At 36.4% G+C, this 19867-nt stretch overlaps 1 protein-coding gene across 14 annotated transcripts in view; it reads left to right on the top strand.

Moving 5' to 3' along the window:
- LOC107220200 (probable phospholipid-transporting ATPase IA) overlaps positions 1-19867 on the top strand; it is a 57537-nt gene that overhangs the window by 18452 nt on the left and 19218 nt on the right. For 13 of the 14 annotated variants that reach the window (XR_006904885.1, XM_046742811.1, XM_046742809.1 and 10 more), the window contains one exon: positions 10997-11348. Coding sequence is in view for 13 of the 14 variants with exons in the window: in XM_046742811.1 (XP_046598767.1) it covers positions 10997-11348 (352 nt within the window). In the remaining variant the exon portion in view is untranslated. Of the gene's footprint in view, positions 1-4144; positions 4295-10996; positions 11349-19867 lie in introns of those variants that run through there. The other variant, XM_046742814.1, reaches the window with a different exon arrangement.

Consider the following 19867-nt stretch of genomic DNA (forward strand, 5'->3'; position numbering starts at 1 on the left):
ATTATAAGCCAACCAGCTGACTTGTGTGAATTGATATTGAAGAATATAGTGGGAGGGGAAAAATATATACATTCATTTCCAAGTAAAAAAAAGTCTCGAGAAAAATCCGACGAATCCACCAGGCATGCTTGTCAGTGAAGAACTAGAATTGAATTAAATGATTAATGGTGCAGTATTATTCAAACTTTCGAATAGATGTGTAAATTTGTAAATCTACATCTTTGGAGGTTAGTAATTTTTGACGAAGGCATCTCTTGCAATTTTAAAAAACATTCTTGATTGGAAGAAACAATCAACCTTATTCGCAAGGAGTTTCGTGTCGACTAAAAAGAAAAGAAAGAAAATTAATTCATGTTTCGGCAAACATTTTATTGAATTTTGTACGTTCATGTGTGGTCAGAAAAAAAAAAAATTGAAACTACATTTTCCTCAAAAAATTAACAAGTTTTACACATAAATTCGCGTCCTTTAATTGAGTAGTGAAGATTTGAGTAGTTAAGTACGGTGTTCAAACTGGCTGCTAGATTCTTAATACAAGATATCTAACTAGGTTTAGATACATATGTGCATCATAAAATGTGCAACCCTTCGTTGCAAGCCAGCCGACGGATTGTACGTTGATACTAGCGATTTATTGCTTCAATTCTTGCGCCCATACGTCGCAATTGAGTGGGTAATAGGAAGGAGGTTTCATTCGGCAACCTTGTGTAGATGGAATAATAGTAAGGTAAGGTCAAGGGGTGATGAATTACCAACAACGCGTCTACAGGGTACATCGCTAACTTGCACGTGAGGTTTTACTTCATCGAAGCTATTCTACTATAACAAGTGATTTGTTGTAGGCAGAATTTCTCATTCCCGAAAATATTAACATTGTGGCCTAGAGAATTGAATTACATGTAGTTCCTGTAATTGTCATCTTTACATATTTTAACCAGATTTGTAAATCACGCGAAATTATTTTACAACTTTTTAAAAAACTTCAAAACAGAGATAATTAAAATTTTCGAACAAGTGGTTCGTCATCAAATCATCGTATCATGAAATGCCGATACTCATGAATTAGACACGGGGGAAATTCTCGATTTCATGTGTATGATGAAAACGTGTTTTTACCTTACGGATTTGCAGTCGATAAAACATTTTTAAAATGTGGTTTCTTTTCGGAGATTCTTCGCTTACCAGAGATTTTATTTTTTACAAAATATTATTTATTACAAGAATAATTCAGTACGCAAGATAGAGGATAGAAATGACCATCGCGCTATTGGAAGTGAGTCGTCCCACCAGATGCCACATTTCCCCACTTTCTCCTTCTAGTGTTTACCATCTGATCATAGATAATATTTGTATATTTGTCGAGTGTTATTAGATACCTATACGAATACGCATTGAGTATTTCAATATTTTTGTCATTAACTCTTTATGTGTATGTAAAAAACTACTTGTTTCTAACTAAAACTGTAAGCGATAGCGTCTAGTAGCTGAACAAGTGCCCAAATATTGCCAAAAAAAAAAAAAAAAATTCTAAGCTGATCCGACGACGGTCAGTGAGTCAAAAATGTTATTACGAAATTAAAATAATACATTTTCAGTTAAAACTCTACAAAAAAAAATTGGCTTCTCTAAAAATGGGAGTGATCTTCGGGTCGATCACGGTTTTTTCTTAAATTACCGAGTATTTGAACAAATTACTCCCGTATACTTCCATTAATTACTAACGAACATGTAAATCAAAATGAAAATCCTACACGAATACTGTTATACGCCTTCTTGGAAATTCTGTATAAAATTTTCCGGTATTGTATTATCTTGTTTATTTTTGACTTTAGGGCATAAATGAACATAAATAAACTTCTAGGAAATTCAATTTCCTACAACTTTTGTCTTTACCATTTTTCGTTAAAATTGAAAATGGCCGAGTTATTAAACAAAAAACGTTTTTCATAAAATTCAAGATGGCGGCGATAGCAAGAGGCCGATTTGGTCGACTTTTGCTTGAGGACTCCCAGTGACCCCCCCAACGATCGAACCAAGAAAAAACGAAAACGAAATTAATGCAAAGTGAGCTCGATTTTTTGCCTATCTTGACTGGATTATATTTCCGTAAAGTACGATAGATCCCACAAAATTGAAAAATCAGTTCGCGTATGGGGTATCATGTATAAATTATAATCAAAGAATATTCGATTCGGAAGTTGAATACATTGTAACAGTGCGCTGCAGCGAACGTAATCTCACATTACATCCTTTCATCATTCAACATATCGGAGAGATAAGAGTCTTCAGTGAAACTCCATAAAATCGTTGAGATCATAGAAACTTCGTTGAAATTTTGTGAATTCTTTTCAAATCATATGATATTTTCGAAAATATTATTTAAAATTCTACAATGTAAAAGATCTTAGGGTCTATTAAAATTGCGATATTTTTTTTTAACCTTCCTTCTAAAAGTGTTCCGATATCGCATGGTCATCACATCGTGAAATATTGGGATCGCGAGAAATTCTTTCATATATTATTATTATAAACTTCCTGAAATCTCAATCAGCAATATCGGTGCGTAGTAGATGGGACCTACCGCCTGAATTAAAAAGTTACGGAAAGACAACAGACCGTTTAAAAAATCTCCAGCAATGTTATTTGCGCCAATGATTGCGATCACCAGTGAAGCAACATCCTTAAAATGTAATACAAATGAATATGAGCAAATTCGAATAGCACAGTTTGGTAAAAAAAAAAAAAAAAAAAAGGTCTAAAATATTCAATTCAGACCAAAAACACCGGCAGTTTATTCATTTTAAAAGTTCTAGTTGGAAAACTTTTTCTCAAATCGTCGATTTAATCTTAGCTTGTGTTATTCAAATTTGGTCAGATTCATTTTGTATCACGTGAGTTTGATCCTTAAATCTTCAAGTACACCTCATTATACCCCGGCTCGTTATAGTGCGTCTGAGCTAACGTTAATATCCAAGAAAAATGGGGTTCTTCCAGGCCAACAAGACATCCGGTATATAGTTGACCAAAGGGTTGTCAGACTTGTTCGTTAAACCAATGAAAAAAGAAACCGTCGGCGTGTTTACGTTGTCCTTCGCGAATCGCGTTGCCGATGGTCTCTTCCTGGCGGCCCCGATACTGCGTGGTGCGCGGTGCTGTTGGAAACGACGAGGCTTTCTATTCTGGCTTCATTGAAGGCGGTTTGTGGAAAAGGACAATATCCGATGAGGGTTGGAGTTTGGCGCTGCGTGGTGCGTGGCGCGGAGGGTGCAGAGGGCGCGTGGTTGGCGGAAGCTCCGGGGTTCAACCAGGGACAGTTCCTGATGGGAGATACTTTTGGCAGTTGGCTCGTGGCCTTCGCCATGTCGCGAGGATAGCGTGTCTCTTCGTGCTTCTCGCCCCTCTTGGCCGTTCGATTTCTATTGCGACTTGACACCGTGTGCCGTTAATTTTAATCGATCTGACCGATTTCGCGCTCTGAAAGAAAATGCCAAGAAATACGGGATAACCGGTATCAATTCAACCGTTGTGCGTACAACTGCGGGAAAGGATTTGAGGAAGTTTAGCAAAAAGGGTATCCTTTTACCGAACAATCGCAACAAGGCTCAAATTATCGCTGCAATCTTCATCCGTTATCGATCTCGTATTATTTATTGCGGTTGAAATTATCGACCGCTTTGTTACAACGCTTCAAAAGCTCCAGCCGTAACATGCGATGTGTCAGTTGTTCGACCGCTTTTAACAAAGTTCACATGCCGCTGAAAGGGAGATACCTTGGAAAAGTTCCTATCATCCTGTTGACGCGTTATTAATTTTCTCTCAGTACTACACGGTGACGTTTTTCCCAGTTTGCGTTGTACGCCATTATACTTGTTGGTCGTTATCAATTTCTCCTTGACACGTTAACTATATATTTATCACATTGTACGTACCTTCGCGCCGCTGTTTAAAGTTTGCAAAAGTTCGTTAGTAAAACGCGACACAAACTATGACGATAGTTTATTCAGAGTTATACATTTGACTAAGTGCCTTCAGTGCCTTCAACAAGTGCCTCAATTTTTCTCGCATATCTATACCTGCCTAAAAAAATTTAACGCGAATAAGTGATTTCTATTTCATAGTATCCGACTCGATGTATCAAACAATACATTCGTTACATAAAATTTTATACCATTCGTCGATGGTTTTAATTTGAAGTGTAAAGACAAAGTTTAAGGAAACAATAATATTTACCAAATGAACAACTGGTAAAAATACGGGCAACGGCAGAGCGCCTCGGATTACGCGTTTCAAAATCGTAAGTAAACGTTTGATCGCTTTCATTGTTCATAATTGCTGCAATTAGTCTGACCTCGCCGTTAATTCTTGTCTAGAAAACGATACAGTGCAAGGCAACAACACACAGCTGTAAATAACGTCTGAAATATCAAGTTGAAAAACGATTATTATAAACTTTTTCAAGATTCGGAATTTACGAAACTGGTTGAGCGACTTGGAAAAATCTATAAATAACAAGAAAATGATATCACGCTTAAACAATGCCGGAGATTCAGCTCCAATTGATCGTATCGCAGAGTTTAATGTATTTAAAAACTTAGGTATAAGATTTTGTGTCCGTTACGAAGTTGTAGGCGAAACTACCTTTTCAATGAGCTTGGCCTGAAAAATCTCAACATATTTGCTACCCTTCCAGAAAAGTGGCTCATAATATTCGCAACGAAGGTTGTAGTGGTTAATTTTTTTCCTCTTCCATTCGTTCAAGTTTTCGGTAATTTTTTGATGTAAAGTCACTACACTGAGTTGTTTATTTGTTAAGAGACTACCTGAAATGCTGTCAGTGAAATTAGTAACGTTAACGTAACGAAACATCAGGGAAAAAATCATTATTGCGCAATTTTAGAGTAACTCTCAAGGAGTCGACTTTTTAAAATAAGAGTAGGTTTTGTTCATCACGTTTTACTAAATAACAGATACTCCTAAAGGTGCGAAGTAACGATTTTTTCTAAATAAATAACGTTACTAACTTCACCTTCGCGTAATCCTACGAATTCGTGACGTTCGCACTGTACTTTGTACCTAGAAAAATTTTAAACAGTTTCTGATGTTTAAGCACATGATTCTTCTAAATATTGAAATGGCCTTTTACTGAAGAAGCACTTGATGAATAATTTTCTTATTGCCTATCTCAATTTCTTACAACTCATACAGTTTTCGTACCACATTCCGAAGCGCCGACCACATAACAGCGTTGTAATTCAGAGCCGTAATAACCGTTACATTATGCGTATATCTGGATTAGGGAAATAACACATCACAGAGTCACGGCTATATATCGCAAAACTTTTCGCAAGTGAGCTACTCCGGAACAGTATCTCTTAGAGTATTTGATTTCGAATCTATGTTGGAGAAATGAATTTTATCGTTGGGTTAATTACCAGAAAAAATGTTGCAGTGATAATTAGCTTTGTAGTTACGTGACTTACGTTGAAAATGCATTCATATTAAGTATATCGTAGATTCGAAACGCAACGTTCTTTCTACAACATATTTTTCTACGAATAAATAACCGGTTTACGGTGAAATGGACTGTTGCCAACTTCGGTTGGGTGTGTTATAACCTAATCAATCTCTTGTTGCGATTGTACAGAATATTCGTAGCTATCAGTTAAATATTGCAAACTTCCAAGGGAGTCCAGTTTCAAAGTTGGAGTAACAGTGGCGAAGTTTGGACCACTTATTTCAAGTACAGGTATAGACTTATCGCGTTATTATCAATTTACTCGCTGAAGCTATCGTACAAGATGACGCACGGAGCAATTCGTTAGAAATTATCAAGTGCATTAGAAAAATCATGTTCTATTAGTACTTTTTACTTTATAAAAAGAAAGAATTATGGCATACCGTACGAAATGAATATTAGCCTCCTACATGTAATGTTTACTTTGTTAGTCGAGTGGTACTTTTTAAGCGAGAAATGTTCAACCTCTGCAAGTAGGAATTACCTATAGTTGAAGAATTTTGAAATCAAAGTTTTTGTCTAAACTTGAAGTTATTAGGGGTAACATTTATATAAATGTGATGTATGATGCTTTCAATTTTGACCAACTCTCAGAAACTCAGAAAGTCTTCTAGATACGCATCAACTATTTATCAATTATATTGAAATTGTGGAAGAAGATTCGTTTCCGAGAAGCTTAAGCCACAAAATAATCTGAACTATTGAGAAGATACCTTCTCCATACGTACACTCGTTCTGGTATTCCCTTTTACACAATTAATGGCAAAAAATACTAAAATTCTTTGTGAACTTACCGCAAAAAGAACCTGTAAAAATACAGGAATCGTCAATCGATTTTTATGGCTGATAATTCTGAAACATTTCCATTTAATATTCAAGCTGATAAGCGCGTTTATTGATTGTACTTTTGTGAAAAATTGGTGCCTCGTAAAAGTTGATTGCGGCATCGTTTCTGTGATAAACCTATTTTTCACCTCCCGCAAGGATTCCGCGTTGTGTCGTTTACCAGTGATAACGAGCAAACACAACTCGTCTCTGCGAAGTACTGTTCATTGATCTATGCGAATACAATTATACACGTACGTCAATGTTGTGATATTTATTTGTCTGCATTATTTTTTTTCCCAGCCAAATGTATAAATTATCGAAAAAAAATATACAGCACTGTATCGCAATAACGATGGCATAAATATTACAATAACTTACGCTTCGTTTTTATCGGACGAGTAGTTTGCTTTTTACTACTCCGAGGCAACGATATTATCGAATTTGTAGACCTGGCAAAATAGAACTGTTTCGAAAACAGTGAAATTTGCATCGAGCTTAATGCGTTACAGCGTAAATCTGTAAAACACGTTCAATGGCTTATACGTTTTATTCCCGACTCACATTTCCTGAATAACCATCGAAAATATTATGTTAACTATACAAATCATCAAATATGCTCTGGAGCCATTCAACACTCAAAAAGTCCTCCTTTTCTACCGCACTAAATCTGTCAATCGCACAATCGAACACAAAGGTATATAAAGCATCGATAACGAAGGGTCTAGTGATTACTCTAATAATAAGTTATACATACCTACAAGTACAACAAGGGAATCGTACTCACACATCGCTATGAAATGATCATTGCATCAATGGACATTTTTTTTTTTCTACCACTATTGAAAATTAACTCCGTCTTCGAATTTTTGTGACTTGAGAGTGTCTCGAAAAACATCTGACTCATACTTCGGAAGCGACAGCTGGTTTTCGTGGTTTCGAGAATGAAAACAATCTGTACAATAAACGGATAATGACTTGTAAATACTTTGACCATCAGAAACCCTGAAATGAGAAAAATCCGAACTTTTTGAGATAAATGCCTAATCGAATGCCATTTGCTTGCGATGAACACCATCAATTACATATTGTGGGAGTTTAAGTGTCGGCTGGTTTAAAAGTTTGGAGTGACAGCAAGTAGCCAGTAAAATACTAACCGAAGTAAAATTCACCCTCAGATTGCCAGAAACTTATTGTACATCGCCATTCCACTTGATTACATATTTGTGGTTTTCCGTATGCTGCCTTATCTTTACTGTAGACTTTTTTTCCCCCAAAGTATTCCGCTCAAAGATCTTTAAATCCAACTGCGACGTATAACTAAAATTTCTTGCTCAGGAACAAACCGCTGTCCGGGAGCAGGAATGGTTTTCGCTTACGTACGTCATTATTGCACAAGGGATAATATCGGTCTTTATGATTTGAATGCAACGCGGTTCTTATGACCCTCTAATTAAGAATCATATGAAACTCGTGGAAAGAGAGTGAACGTAATATAAGTATATAGTATCAATCTCTTGAAGCAATTATATTACGTTACTCATAGTCAGAAAATCTGGAACGAATTGAGTACTTGTGTGAATCGAATCACGTTGAACAAGTTCACGAAGTTGGGATTCTTCGTCTCTGCAGTAGGAGTTATTTTGACTTATTTTTACACCTCACACCACCTTATGCGAAGACTAATTATATGCAATATAATAGTATATTGACAGGATTCTGAAGCCTAGTTTTGAGACTAAACTCGCGGCTTAAAATTAGCCTAGTCCCTCACATCATTCGACAGCGTAATTCTTTATCGGAGAATAAAACACACCTACTTATGTAACGATACAGAACAGAATCGTGGACGAGGAACGTCTTTCGGTATTTTTAGCCCAATTAGTTATGCGTGGAATAATTTGAATCGAAAAGTGTGTAGTTTTTAGTATAGGGAACTAACAAGATGGTATGAAAAATGCACCATATTACGTACAAAGTTAAAGTCCAATGAAATGACATGGAGTGATCGATGATTTCAGAATTTTTAACAGCGTACGACTTGTTCTTTGAATTAGATAATTGACCGACACAACGATCTACGAGTCTATTGGAATTTTAGTACTAAGAATCATCTCATTCAAATCTTTAACTTTAAACCCACGCGTGGAGTGTCAACAATATCGTTTGCGTCATCAGTATAACATGCATTCCCCGCAAAAGCAAACGAATTCCGAATCATCTTGACCCAAATTGATAAAATGATATGCTTAAAAAGGTTCATTCAATTCCGACTTCCATCCACTGACTCCGAATTAATTTGGCAATAGCAACGCGTTCGCTATGCACCTGATAATGTGGAAAAATAATGAAACTCAATCTAGAAGTTTGTAAAGCAAATTAAGAAATATTTAACTAAAACATCAGCCAGTTCGACACCATTTGCCACCTAATTTCCGGTGTGTTCGAACTTTTATTGAGAGAATCAACAGAGTTGATCGTACTTCTGCATCTAATGCTAAATTTAGTGTCAGTTACCTGCATGAATTACTACTACGAACCCATTTGAAACTAACGTCGGTTACGCATTACTAAGCTTTATGGGTATGACAAACTTGGATCACGCTATAATTATATGTACATTAAGTCACGAACGTGCAAGCACGAAAAACAGAAATTAAATTGCACTTAGAATTTCAATTACGTTAATGTAGCTACGCATGGTTTTATTTTAGAATTCAGGAAAATAATTATTCCGAATGTAAAATAAAGTAGTTCGTAGCTATGCTGGTCTAGCATGTATAAACGTAATTAAGACATAGTTATTTCAATGTTTGGAACTGAATTGCAAACGGATAGTAGAATCCTACGGTAGTTGTGAAATATATTAAAGTGCAAGTGCTTTAGAATTGCTATTCGCTAACAATAAGAATTGATTGTTAGACAATACCGATTTAACTGCTGAAGTACTTTAATTCGAGCTTTTTTATATCGTAGTTCGAATAAGCCAGCGTATTCGCAATTAATTTGGGACACACCGTGCAGACGAGTCTCAACGTGCAAAGAATTATTTGAAATCTCTGGGTCTTTGAAAGAAAAAAAAATTCCTAATTTACGGACACCTACACCTGCATGTTTTCGTGCCCTACACAATTTCATAATGGTCGAGTTGATTGAAAAAATGCCAAGAGCGTGTGAGCATTTTATTAAGAATAATGTTGTAATTTTGCCCTCGCGAAAGTTGATAAGATCTGTGGCTAACACGACCAACCTTTTATAATTAAAAATTTTTACTTCCTGCTTTGTGAAGTCTTCCTATCACAGTTTTGCTGTAACTAAAATATCTTAATAACCCATAATATAGTGATTACATTCGGAAACGAAAGTATGTACATGCATACGATTGAATTGCTATGAATAAAATTCTTGAAGAAACTATTTTTAGAACTTATGATGAAGAAATGATGCCTTGAGGTCAGGTGGATATTTGCGCAAATGTGTGATTTGCATCGTTTGTTCACCCTGTAAAACGTTCAAAGTTAACAAACGATACAGAAGTAATTTCCCTTTTTGAAGTAGGGGAGACCGGGGTAAATGGGCAACACGCCCGCGAAAAATTTCATAATTAAAAAAAAACAAGGTTTACAATTAAAGAGATGTACGCGGCACAAGGAAAATGAAGCAATGGGTCAGATGGGATTCACAGATAGAATTTGATGAAAATAAAACAACAAATTTCTAATTAATCAGCTCTTTGTTTTTATTTATAAATCGTATTTAACGGATAAACATGACGACATAAATAATAATAGAAATTAATCTACTTTAAAAAAATAAATTCAATTGAAATGATGTTTTAATTGAAAAGCAATTGAACAAAGCAAATACGTATAATATCTGTATGTATCAAAACGAGAATAAGTAAACAACCACCGACATTAAATACTTGTTACAATAATCACAATGTTACGTTATTTTCCTTGTGCCGCATATCTCTTGTTGAAACGATTAAATTGATTTTTTAAAGTCAGAACCAGTCAGGAAATATGTTTTTTGAAATCATTGACTTTTTTTAAATTTGGACATTTTTTCTCTCGCTACTGTTTCCCGTCCATTCATCTCGAGACTTTGCAGTTTTGCATTCTACACAGACCCATTTACCGACTGACAATGCGTCTGACCGAAACCTTCGATGTTCTCACGATAATCGAAAATATCCTATTGAGTAGAGTTCTAAGCCAAGTGTATCAGTTATTGATCCATTTATTTTAGAAAATTATAAATTAACGGCAGAAATTGGAGTTTCTCGATGACTAAAACCAATTGCTAGCGGGTTAGACACTAAAAATTTATTTTTTGATAATTTTAGAACCTCAGGATTCAACAAATATACAACCAAAAAGGGTCAATAAATGTTACATTTACCTTATTTACTTCCTGGACCGCGATCGGGCTTATAACGAAACATATTTGTATGGCCACTAAAAGTTCATTTTATGGATCCCGTGAAATTTTTAGCTCAATATTCAGTCAGTTTCTGTGACATTGGGTCTCAACTGCTAGTCCTCGAGTTGTGATATCGGATGGGGGACTAAGCTAATTCTCATTCAAAGATTTTATTCGCTTTTGCAGGTTCTGAATCCTATCATCAAAATGATTTTTTCGTTTTCATTACAGGCGCCTGTTCGGCGTACCCAAATGCCATCTGGGGTGGATTCGAGGTCTCAGCGTGCCACAGAGAATATTCATTCTCCCCGACCCTTCACTCCACCGGATCTGTCCTCCATCCCCAACATGGACGGAACCCCTCACCAACCATTGAGCACTAACAACGCATTGGATTCGAATGATAACAATGGATTACCCGGACCTTACATCGTCGGCAGTCCCATCGATCTGGGACAAATAGATAATGTTGACAACATTGGCTCCCACCTCCAAGATTTCGCTCCACCTTGGTGCGGCAAACGAACGAATGACGATCACATAGAACTTAGGGAAACCGGAACTTCAGGGTCAGGGGACGCAGGTGAGCCTATGAATATTTCATACTTTTTCTTGAACGTGAAAACGGAGCTGGTTGTCGATAATCCGCCCTCACACTGTTTTCAGACCTGTTCTTTCGTATGTTCGATGAAATCGAATGTACTGACAATAAATTACACGTCAAGTGTGATACAAGTAGAGTAGAGCCAAGTTGAGAGTGGTCATGCTAGTTTTTCAAATAAGCAAGTAAGTCAATGTCGGGCGGGCAAGTGAAATTACGAGACTTTTATGCACTGATCGCCTCCTAATTGTTATAGCTATACTAATTAAATTTAGTGCTGTAGGGACCGATTAAACGATTGAAATTTTTTGATAACGTTAGTAAAAGGTCTGTACGTATTCCGCTCTGCATTACGTGGTTAAAACTTGAACCTCCACTGCGTGAAATGAATATACATATACATCACATCACAATTTTAGCATTTTTCATAATAATCGATTCGTCAGTTATATCTTGATTAATAATACCAGGCATAAATTGGCTAACTTAAGGAAATACTCTTTTGGAACCTAGAAAGTCTTGTTTAAAAACGATTTCTTCTATCCTAAGGATATTCGGTTGTGAACAATATTTTGTATTTGTTGTACGGACAAAGTAAAAAAAGTTTTGTTCGGTAAACCTGAAAAGTGTATGTAACGGCCGGTAATTGAAGGAGTCTAGGTAAAGTATTAGTTGGTAATTGTTAGTTCTCGACCTTTTTCAACAACTGCAAGGTAAATAAAACAGAATACTTCAGTGTCGGTGTGTCAGTGCACTGTGTTGGCTCATATTTATATACAAAATATGGACATTTTAAAACCCAGGCATTTGCCTTTCTTACATCGAGATTTATGTTTTTTATATTCTTGTTTTCGTACCGTAAAATATTCACATGCATTTACTGCAGTCCTCGCGGATTTCAATTGCATGCTCTAGTAATAAATGAATTTAAAACTTAGTAGTAAGGTCCAATGAAACTTCTGTAATTGTAAGAACGTTATGAAAATCACCGATGTATCACGAAATGAAACGGTGATTGAGATACTTGGGTTTCAGTTTAATACAGGAAAATGTGGAATTAAATATAGCCACGCTACGACGTCGATTTTTACATATCATATTTCATATAAGGAAATGGTACCTTATATTATACGGAGTGGCATGATATCAGGTATGACGTATATTTCATACATGCCACATGCGTGATCCTTATCACGCGGTTAACCATTGCAGGATACGCAATACCACGCACAGTAAATATAATTGAAAAAGTATGAGAAAGAAGTTAGTAAAGTCATAGTAACGGTGCATGCTACGAAAAATCGTTACTCCGCACATTTAGGATTGTTTGAATTTTAGTAAATCATGATAAACAAAACATACACATATATTTTGAAAATCAATTCCTTCAAAGTCGTTCAGAAAGTGCGCGATAGGGATTTTTTCCTCTGACATTTCGTTGCGTTACCGTTACTAACTTCAGCCTCGTGAAAAATTGCGAAGTTTCCATATGGTTGTGTAGTCGCTTCTGACGTGGGAAGGGATGAGGAACGCATTCTCAAATCACTCGACGTGTACGACACTTTCGTCTATCAATTTTTTGTCCATATTACACGGAGTATGTAAGCTTTCGTCTACCAAGTGAACGATATTTATTCGCATGCCTCGATTATTGATACAATATATTGATTTACGATAATAATATAATATTACTGAGGAAGTAACACATTCCTAAAATGCGACCTCACATCTCTGGACGAACGTTCCTAACAGTCAAGATTCTGAGACTCTAATTTCTATAATCTTGAGTATACGCCACAGTTGGGTTAAGTGCTCTGGATTATCGTGTCTGACCCAAAAATTTGCGATGTATTAGGAGTTTTGCCGTCTTCGATTTCCAACCAATCACGGCAGTTAATTTCTGCTCAAGCTTTTACACGTGATTCTTGCATATGACTGTGTTATCGAATGATTTTGAGAATTGAGCCTCTAGATATCCGCAAGGACACAATGCTGGAGTTACAATGAAAATAATCAAAGTCTATTCGGGTTGTTTTGGTATCCAGCCATATTCGTTTTGGTGCAATGATACGACGCAAATGTTCGATAAATTAGCAATTGTTCTCTCCATATGTGTGTATCGGTTAAAAGTATACCACTGGAGAAAATCAATGTGTACGTACGAATTTTCACCGACTGAAATTTAGAGAGTTTTGTTTGTTGATGCAAGGAAATAAAAATGTTTATCGCAGATTGAGTTGAACCAAAGAATTCATTTCTGTTCATTCTTCTTCTACATTAGATGTCACCCAAGAAAATCATTGTCAAACTGATATTATTTTTATATTATATTGCATGACTTTTTCCAAAGCAAAGTCAAACTCAACGGATCAAATACGGTTGGATTCGATGAAATGATGTGGTGTGACGTCGGTAGTAATTATTTTCTCAAAAGTCAAATTATTGTTATTTTTTAAGTTAGTTCAAACCATTTGCGAACAAACATGGTTCAAAAAATACCTTATGCCTGAACCTATGTACATTTTGGAAGTAACTATACCCATTTTTAATTCACGTTTCAAGCCATTAGTAGACTGATAGTGAGTTTGGAAGCACCAGCATTAAGATTTGTCCAGTTACGTTATTCCGCAATATGTTATTTTGAATCACAATTTTCCTACACCCTTTTCGTTCGCATTTCTCTATATCACTTTACAAGTAATGTGTATAAAGGTTCAGCCTAATTACCTAGGTCCATTCCGTTTATTCCATCTGTACCTGTACCTATATTCAAAAAATAAAATCATTTGTACATCTTTGAACAGCCCTAGATACAGATTGCTATATATATATATGATTCGTACGAGAACTTTGATGTTTGAAAGTAAATATGCCACTATGTCCTGTTTTTGACAGCATAATCTATTGCCTTACATCTAGTAAAGTCAAGAAACAGGTGATACGGTATCTAAGAAAAGTGCTCGCAACGCTAACTTGCGGAGAACGTACGCCTTGAACAAACAATAGGCAAAAGAGTGCTGTCTACTGGATTTCACACGTCTATTCTATGCAGTAATGCCAACTTAAAATGCGATCAATTCTATTTGTGCACATCTTCAACTTCTCCGACCTACTAATAACTCGACTAATAATTGCTACGTCGGTTTATCGAGTAAAGGTGACGTCCTACCAACAACTATGAGAGTTGTTATTTATTCAGCTTTACAACAGAACACTGAACTATCACTTGATCATGTCCCACAATCTGATTGGCATCACCTTTGTGATACGTTCAAGCTAATGTTCAAGTCGCTTTTTCATTCTCAGTGTACAATGAATCGCTTTAACAATTAAGTTTGTATACTCGTAGCGGTCGTAGTTCCTTCGATTATGGAACTGTGTCCATCCATCCTTGTAGGTGTGGATTTAGCGTATCTAAATAGAGATTATTCCACGTAGCAGTTATTGTGTTCACTACATGTCTTCATCGATGTCTTCGTGGCATTTGTCGCCGGCGTATCATTTTCTATTGCTTCTTGATATTTCCTCCATAGTCTGAAACGATAAATGAACTTTGCCATCGCCTTTGGCAAATTCCTTGTACCAAACCACACCAATAATTCTGCGTACGCTTTGCAATCGGTAGACTGTTTCACCACATCTTAAGTAACGTATCAGTATAAGCTATATGTGTACAAACCTCATGGAAATCCCAATTCGTAACCCAGTCGTAAGGTTAGTCTGCAGGCTGCATATTTATTTTTGCTATTCAATTATCAACCGATACATGTCACATCTGACAGTATCAAATGCTAGGGATAGGTCACTTCCATAATTTGTGAAGGTCAGAATGAGGCTGAAGTTAGTAACGTTAACGTAACGAAACATCAAGGAAAAAATCGTTATTGCACAATTTTAGAATAGTTTTGCAGGAGTTGACTTTTCATAATAGGAGTATGCTTTGTTTCTTATGGTTTACTATATTTTGGAGACTGCTATAGGTGCGAAGTAACGATTTTTCCTAAACATGCTTCGTTATACATATACAGTAATGTTATTAACTTCATTCTCATAGGTCAGATGTATTTGCACCTTTGCCACGCAAACGTTTCGAGTATGTTGGTCCAGATAAAGAATATACATAATTACGAAAATGACAATGCCAAAGATCCGTACCAGCAAAAACGACACCGTTACGTAATTATTAACGGGTTGAAATTGCTTTTATCTAAAAGGACGTCTGGTTGAAAATTACTGGCCCCTGAATTTTTTCGAATATCCGCGAAACGGTGCATCCAGATCGTTTGTTCATGCGGCCATGGATGTTCCTTGAGGAATAGATTCCCATAAAATTATAAAGTTAATTGAAATCGAAAAAATTTTACGTCGTGCGAATCGTAAAATGTGGACGTATCACTTATGCCGATTACAATCTGACAAGCCTAGGCACCCTTGATCCAAAAAATGTCCAACAAGCGCCATTTTACATGCAATTCCAAACGTATAGACCTAAAAACATGTGTGTTTCACGCTGAAATGAAGAAACGACATGCTTTTCAGGAAATTGTGACAATTGGCGATTGTTCGTACGCGATGGCGTGCAACTTCGGCCTTCCCGTATACTCGCACGGAACGATATTTGAACTGCAATGAACGGCAATTATCGCAAGAACAAAAAAATAATATTAAAACAAATTGTATCCATCCAATCCAAAATTGACCACCTATATGATAATATAATCGAAAATTTAGATTCACAGCGTGTGAACCATGTACAATAACGCATTTATTAAAATACGAATGAATTTCCGTAAACATACGGATGCGTTATTTATTAAACGAGATCACACATGACACGACATGTGTAACCACTTCAATAAAAGGTACAAAGCCAATGTGCTCGCAAAGTACGTAGCTCTTGGAATGAGGTTTCGATATCACTTATACACGAAGCAGAAATTTCCGACTATACGACGTATTTATAGTGACGTGTTTTGGTACTTGACGGATTTTTTTATATTTTAGATGTTTTGCTTGGTTTATAGGACTGCGCCCAATAGACACTCAGCCTCTGAATGCATAACGCAACAACTTGATATGACGTACCGAACTTTGAAGCTGGCAACAGCATACCGAAAACAATATCTGACGTTAATGATAGCTACTTACGGCATAAATATAGCGTCAATTACGCCCCTTTTTAGATACATTCAATACATATCACACTTCTGGTTTGTTATCATTTTCTTCTCGATTATAGTTTATGCTACAAGTAGAGGCATATTATAACGAAAAACACATTGATAAATATTGCTATAGTTCTCTTGGTGAAAATGATTTCTACGATTTTCTACGACTTTTGAGGGGAAATCGGGCCGTTTCGTACAATTTTGTAAAAAAAATTGTTTTCGTACCAAATTGTAAATATGCATAAATTTTCATAAAAAAAAGTAGCGGATTTTCATGAAATTTTATATTTTTCAGTTAACAACGTACAGGATACTACAATTTTTAACGAAAATTAATAATTCTTTACACTAAACTATGCATATTTACAAGTTTATACGAAATAGTACGAAATGTTCCAACTTCTGTAAAAATTCGTAGCAGTAGAAATTTTCACCAGGGTTACAATCAATTTATCGTCGAGAAGATACATAATCAATCTTGCGAATCCATCCTGCCGTCATTTAATAACTATTTTAACTGGTTTTACTCAGCACGCACTGACAAATAAGTGTGAGTTACCGAGTTTTCAACTATGCAATAGGAGGTATCATAACTTATCGGCAAAGGTTCTCAGCTTGCTATTAGGTTTTCGGTCCGCACAGAGTACGACGAGTTGAAAACGCTATAATTCTTGATACCCCTCTAAAAAATTCCCAGCATAATGAGCTTTCATTTTATAGTATTTTCACATAGATGTCCTACGCTTTTATTTGTATTCAGTCGTCAACAACGTATCAATTTTAACGTCTGGTCACCTTCAAACTATCGCCATCTCTCCCTCTCTCTCATTCTCTCTCTGCTCTCACGCTCGTCAATCCCTGCGGATAAATATCATATGCATATTAACACTTTGCCGTCCGCACGATTCGTAAATATTTATTCGCCTGGCGCCGGCAGCGCTTATTCGGATCACTTGACTTGTCGCCGGCCGTTCTTGACATTATCGGGAGATTATAAATTGTTAAGTTTTACTAATCTCGTCGTTAGTTCTCATAAGTTCTCAACCCTGTTCCCCTACTTTCATGAAATTTCGAAGATATAAATATGTAAATAAATACAAATTTTGTTTCTTTTATATATTTGTTTATTTGCATTTTCTTTGGTACTTAGTATTTATCTTTCGTATGGTACGCAGCAAAACAGTCTCCGAGATGTAAGGCAACTCCACAAGACTTGCACATTAAGTTTGTTGTTTTTCTTTTTTTGTTTTTGGAACATACGTGGCAGCTTCTTCGTTTTCGTTTGTTCGTTTCGGAAATAAGAACTAGTTGGTGTTGCTTTACTTGACCGGAAAGTCTGTCAATCGGATCATAATGAGACGCACGCGATGTAGTGGCAACCTCCAAGTTTTGCTCAACAGCAGGTTCATGGTCTTTTATCCACGAATCGCACACTTTCAATAAAAAATCGTGAAACCGAAGACTCTTCTGTTCTCTATTGAAGTATTGAAATGTACGGAACGCATTAAATAATGCGCAATTAAAAAAGTACATGCACACTTTTTTTGACCATTTTATAGATTTTCTGTAGATTGGGTAATAGCTCAAATATTGGTCGGCCCGATCCACTCCTTTCATGTATTTGTTATAATCTAATACACTTTCGGGTTTATTTATTGTGCAATTATTCTTTTTACATGTTCTTTGCGTGTTAACCAAAGTGGCATTGTGTATTGTAGAGATCATTCGTATTGTTTTAGTTTTCGAAGCTCTCCATACCTGTGCAAGTACTTCACCTTTCCGTTCATGACAAGCTTCAAACACATTGAGATTTGCGCGCTTTAATTTTTCCGGAAATCCTCTATTTTTCCTTATGGTTCCACAAACTCGTATTTTTTTCTCAAGCAATTTCTCTGTAAGTTCCACACTATTATAGTAATTATCCATGTAAAGATGATGCCACTTTCCATAGCAAGATGTCAATAGTTCCATTACTGTTTTTCCTAATGGCTGTCTAACGCCGGAATATATTTTGAATGAAGAAATGTATCCCGTAACTGAATCACACATCATCCGAATAAGTATGCCATATTTCGTAATTTTCGACGGATTATAAACTTTAAAATTCAATCGTCCACGCCACGGTATCATTCCTTCATCGATTGAAATGTTTTGACTTGGATTAAAATTTTCTTTAAATTTTTTGGAAAAGTAATCAATTATAAATTGCACTTTGCAAAGCCGGTCGGGATTATTTGGTTTATTGTTGTTGTCAGAAAAATGTAAAAATGATAATATTTGTCTGAATCGGTTGCGAGACATCGTTTTGCGAAATATCGGCGTGTCTAATAACGGATTTGTTGACCAATAATCATCGATCCTTGTTATTTTTACGATACCCATAAGGATAGCAAGCCCAAACCATTTTCTCAGTTCGAGTGCCGTAACATCCACAAATTTGGCATTTTTTTTATCCAGTTTCCTTTTATCGCAATTTTGACGGTGGTACTTGTTGGTTTCATTGCAAATGTATTCAAATAAATCGTTCCCAATATATAATTCTGTGATATCCTCGACGCTTTGTGTATCTTTGGGAAATATATATGGACCCGGAAATCCTTCGAATTCATTATTGGTCCTCGGCAAATCAAACTCTGACCATTGTGTACTGTCTTCTTCGTCTGACTCATTCGAATCAGTTGGCAACCGTAGCGTTCGCCGAATTCTACTTGTAAGTATCTCACTACCGTCCGACGATTCTGCTTCACTCTCACTTTTTTGATTTTCAATGTCTTCCCAATCGGCCAAGTCGTCCGGAACGTCAGACAAATCGTCCGCGCATTCGTCGTAAATATTTGCATCGTCTCTTTCGTCTGCCATTATAAAAGGGCACAAGAACTTGTACAAATAAAAAGTTTGATCACTTGTGTAACTTATTGTTACCGAAACAAAACACCAGCAGAAAGCTAAAGACACTAAAGTGTTGTCACCGACCCCGAGCGATACTGTGCTCACAACACCACTGTGTTGTCGCCGGCCGTTGGCCACCGGTTTGCGCACGTCACCACTGTGGTGTCGCCGGACGGCAAAGTGTTACATGCAACTGCATACAACTACGGCACTTTAACGCTTCGCTCTCGCGGTTTATTCGGGCAATGTAGTCACGAGGAAAAACCAAGTCACTGACATTTGGACAAAGATGAATGATATAACTTGTTGCCCGTAGTAAACTTTCCTACCTTTCCTATTTGCGCATGCGCTAATGCGCACGTTAAACCAACAGAGGGCGTCTTCAGGAGTCTCCACGGTCTCCACTGATACTGTATGTATGATGTTATGGAGTAGCGGTGGAAT

The sequence above is a fragment of the Neodiprion lecontei genome, chromosome 6 (genome assembly GCF_021901455.1).
Source record: "Neodiprion lecontei isolate iyNeoLeco1 chromosome 6, iyNeoLeco1.1, whole genome shotgun sequence".
Lineage (NCBI taxonomy): Eukaryota > Metazoa > Arthropoda > Insecta > Hymenoptera > Diprionidae > Neodiprion > Neodiprion lecontei.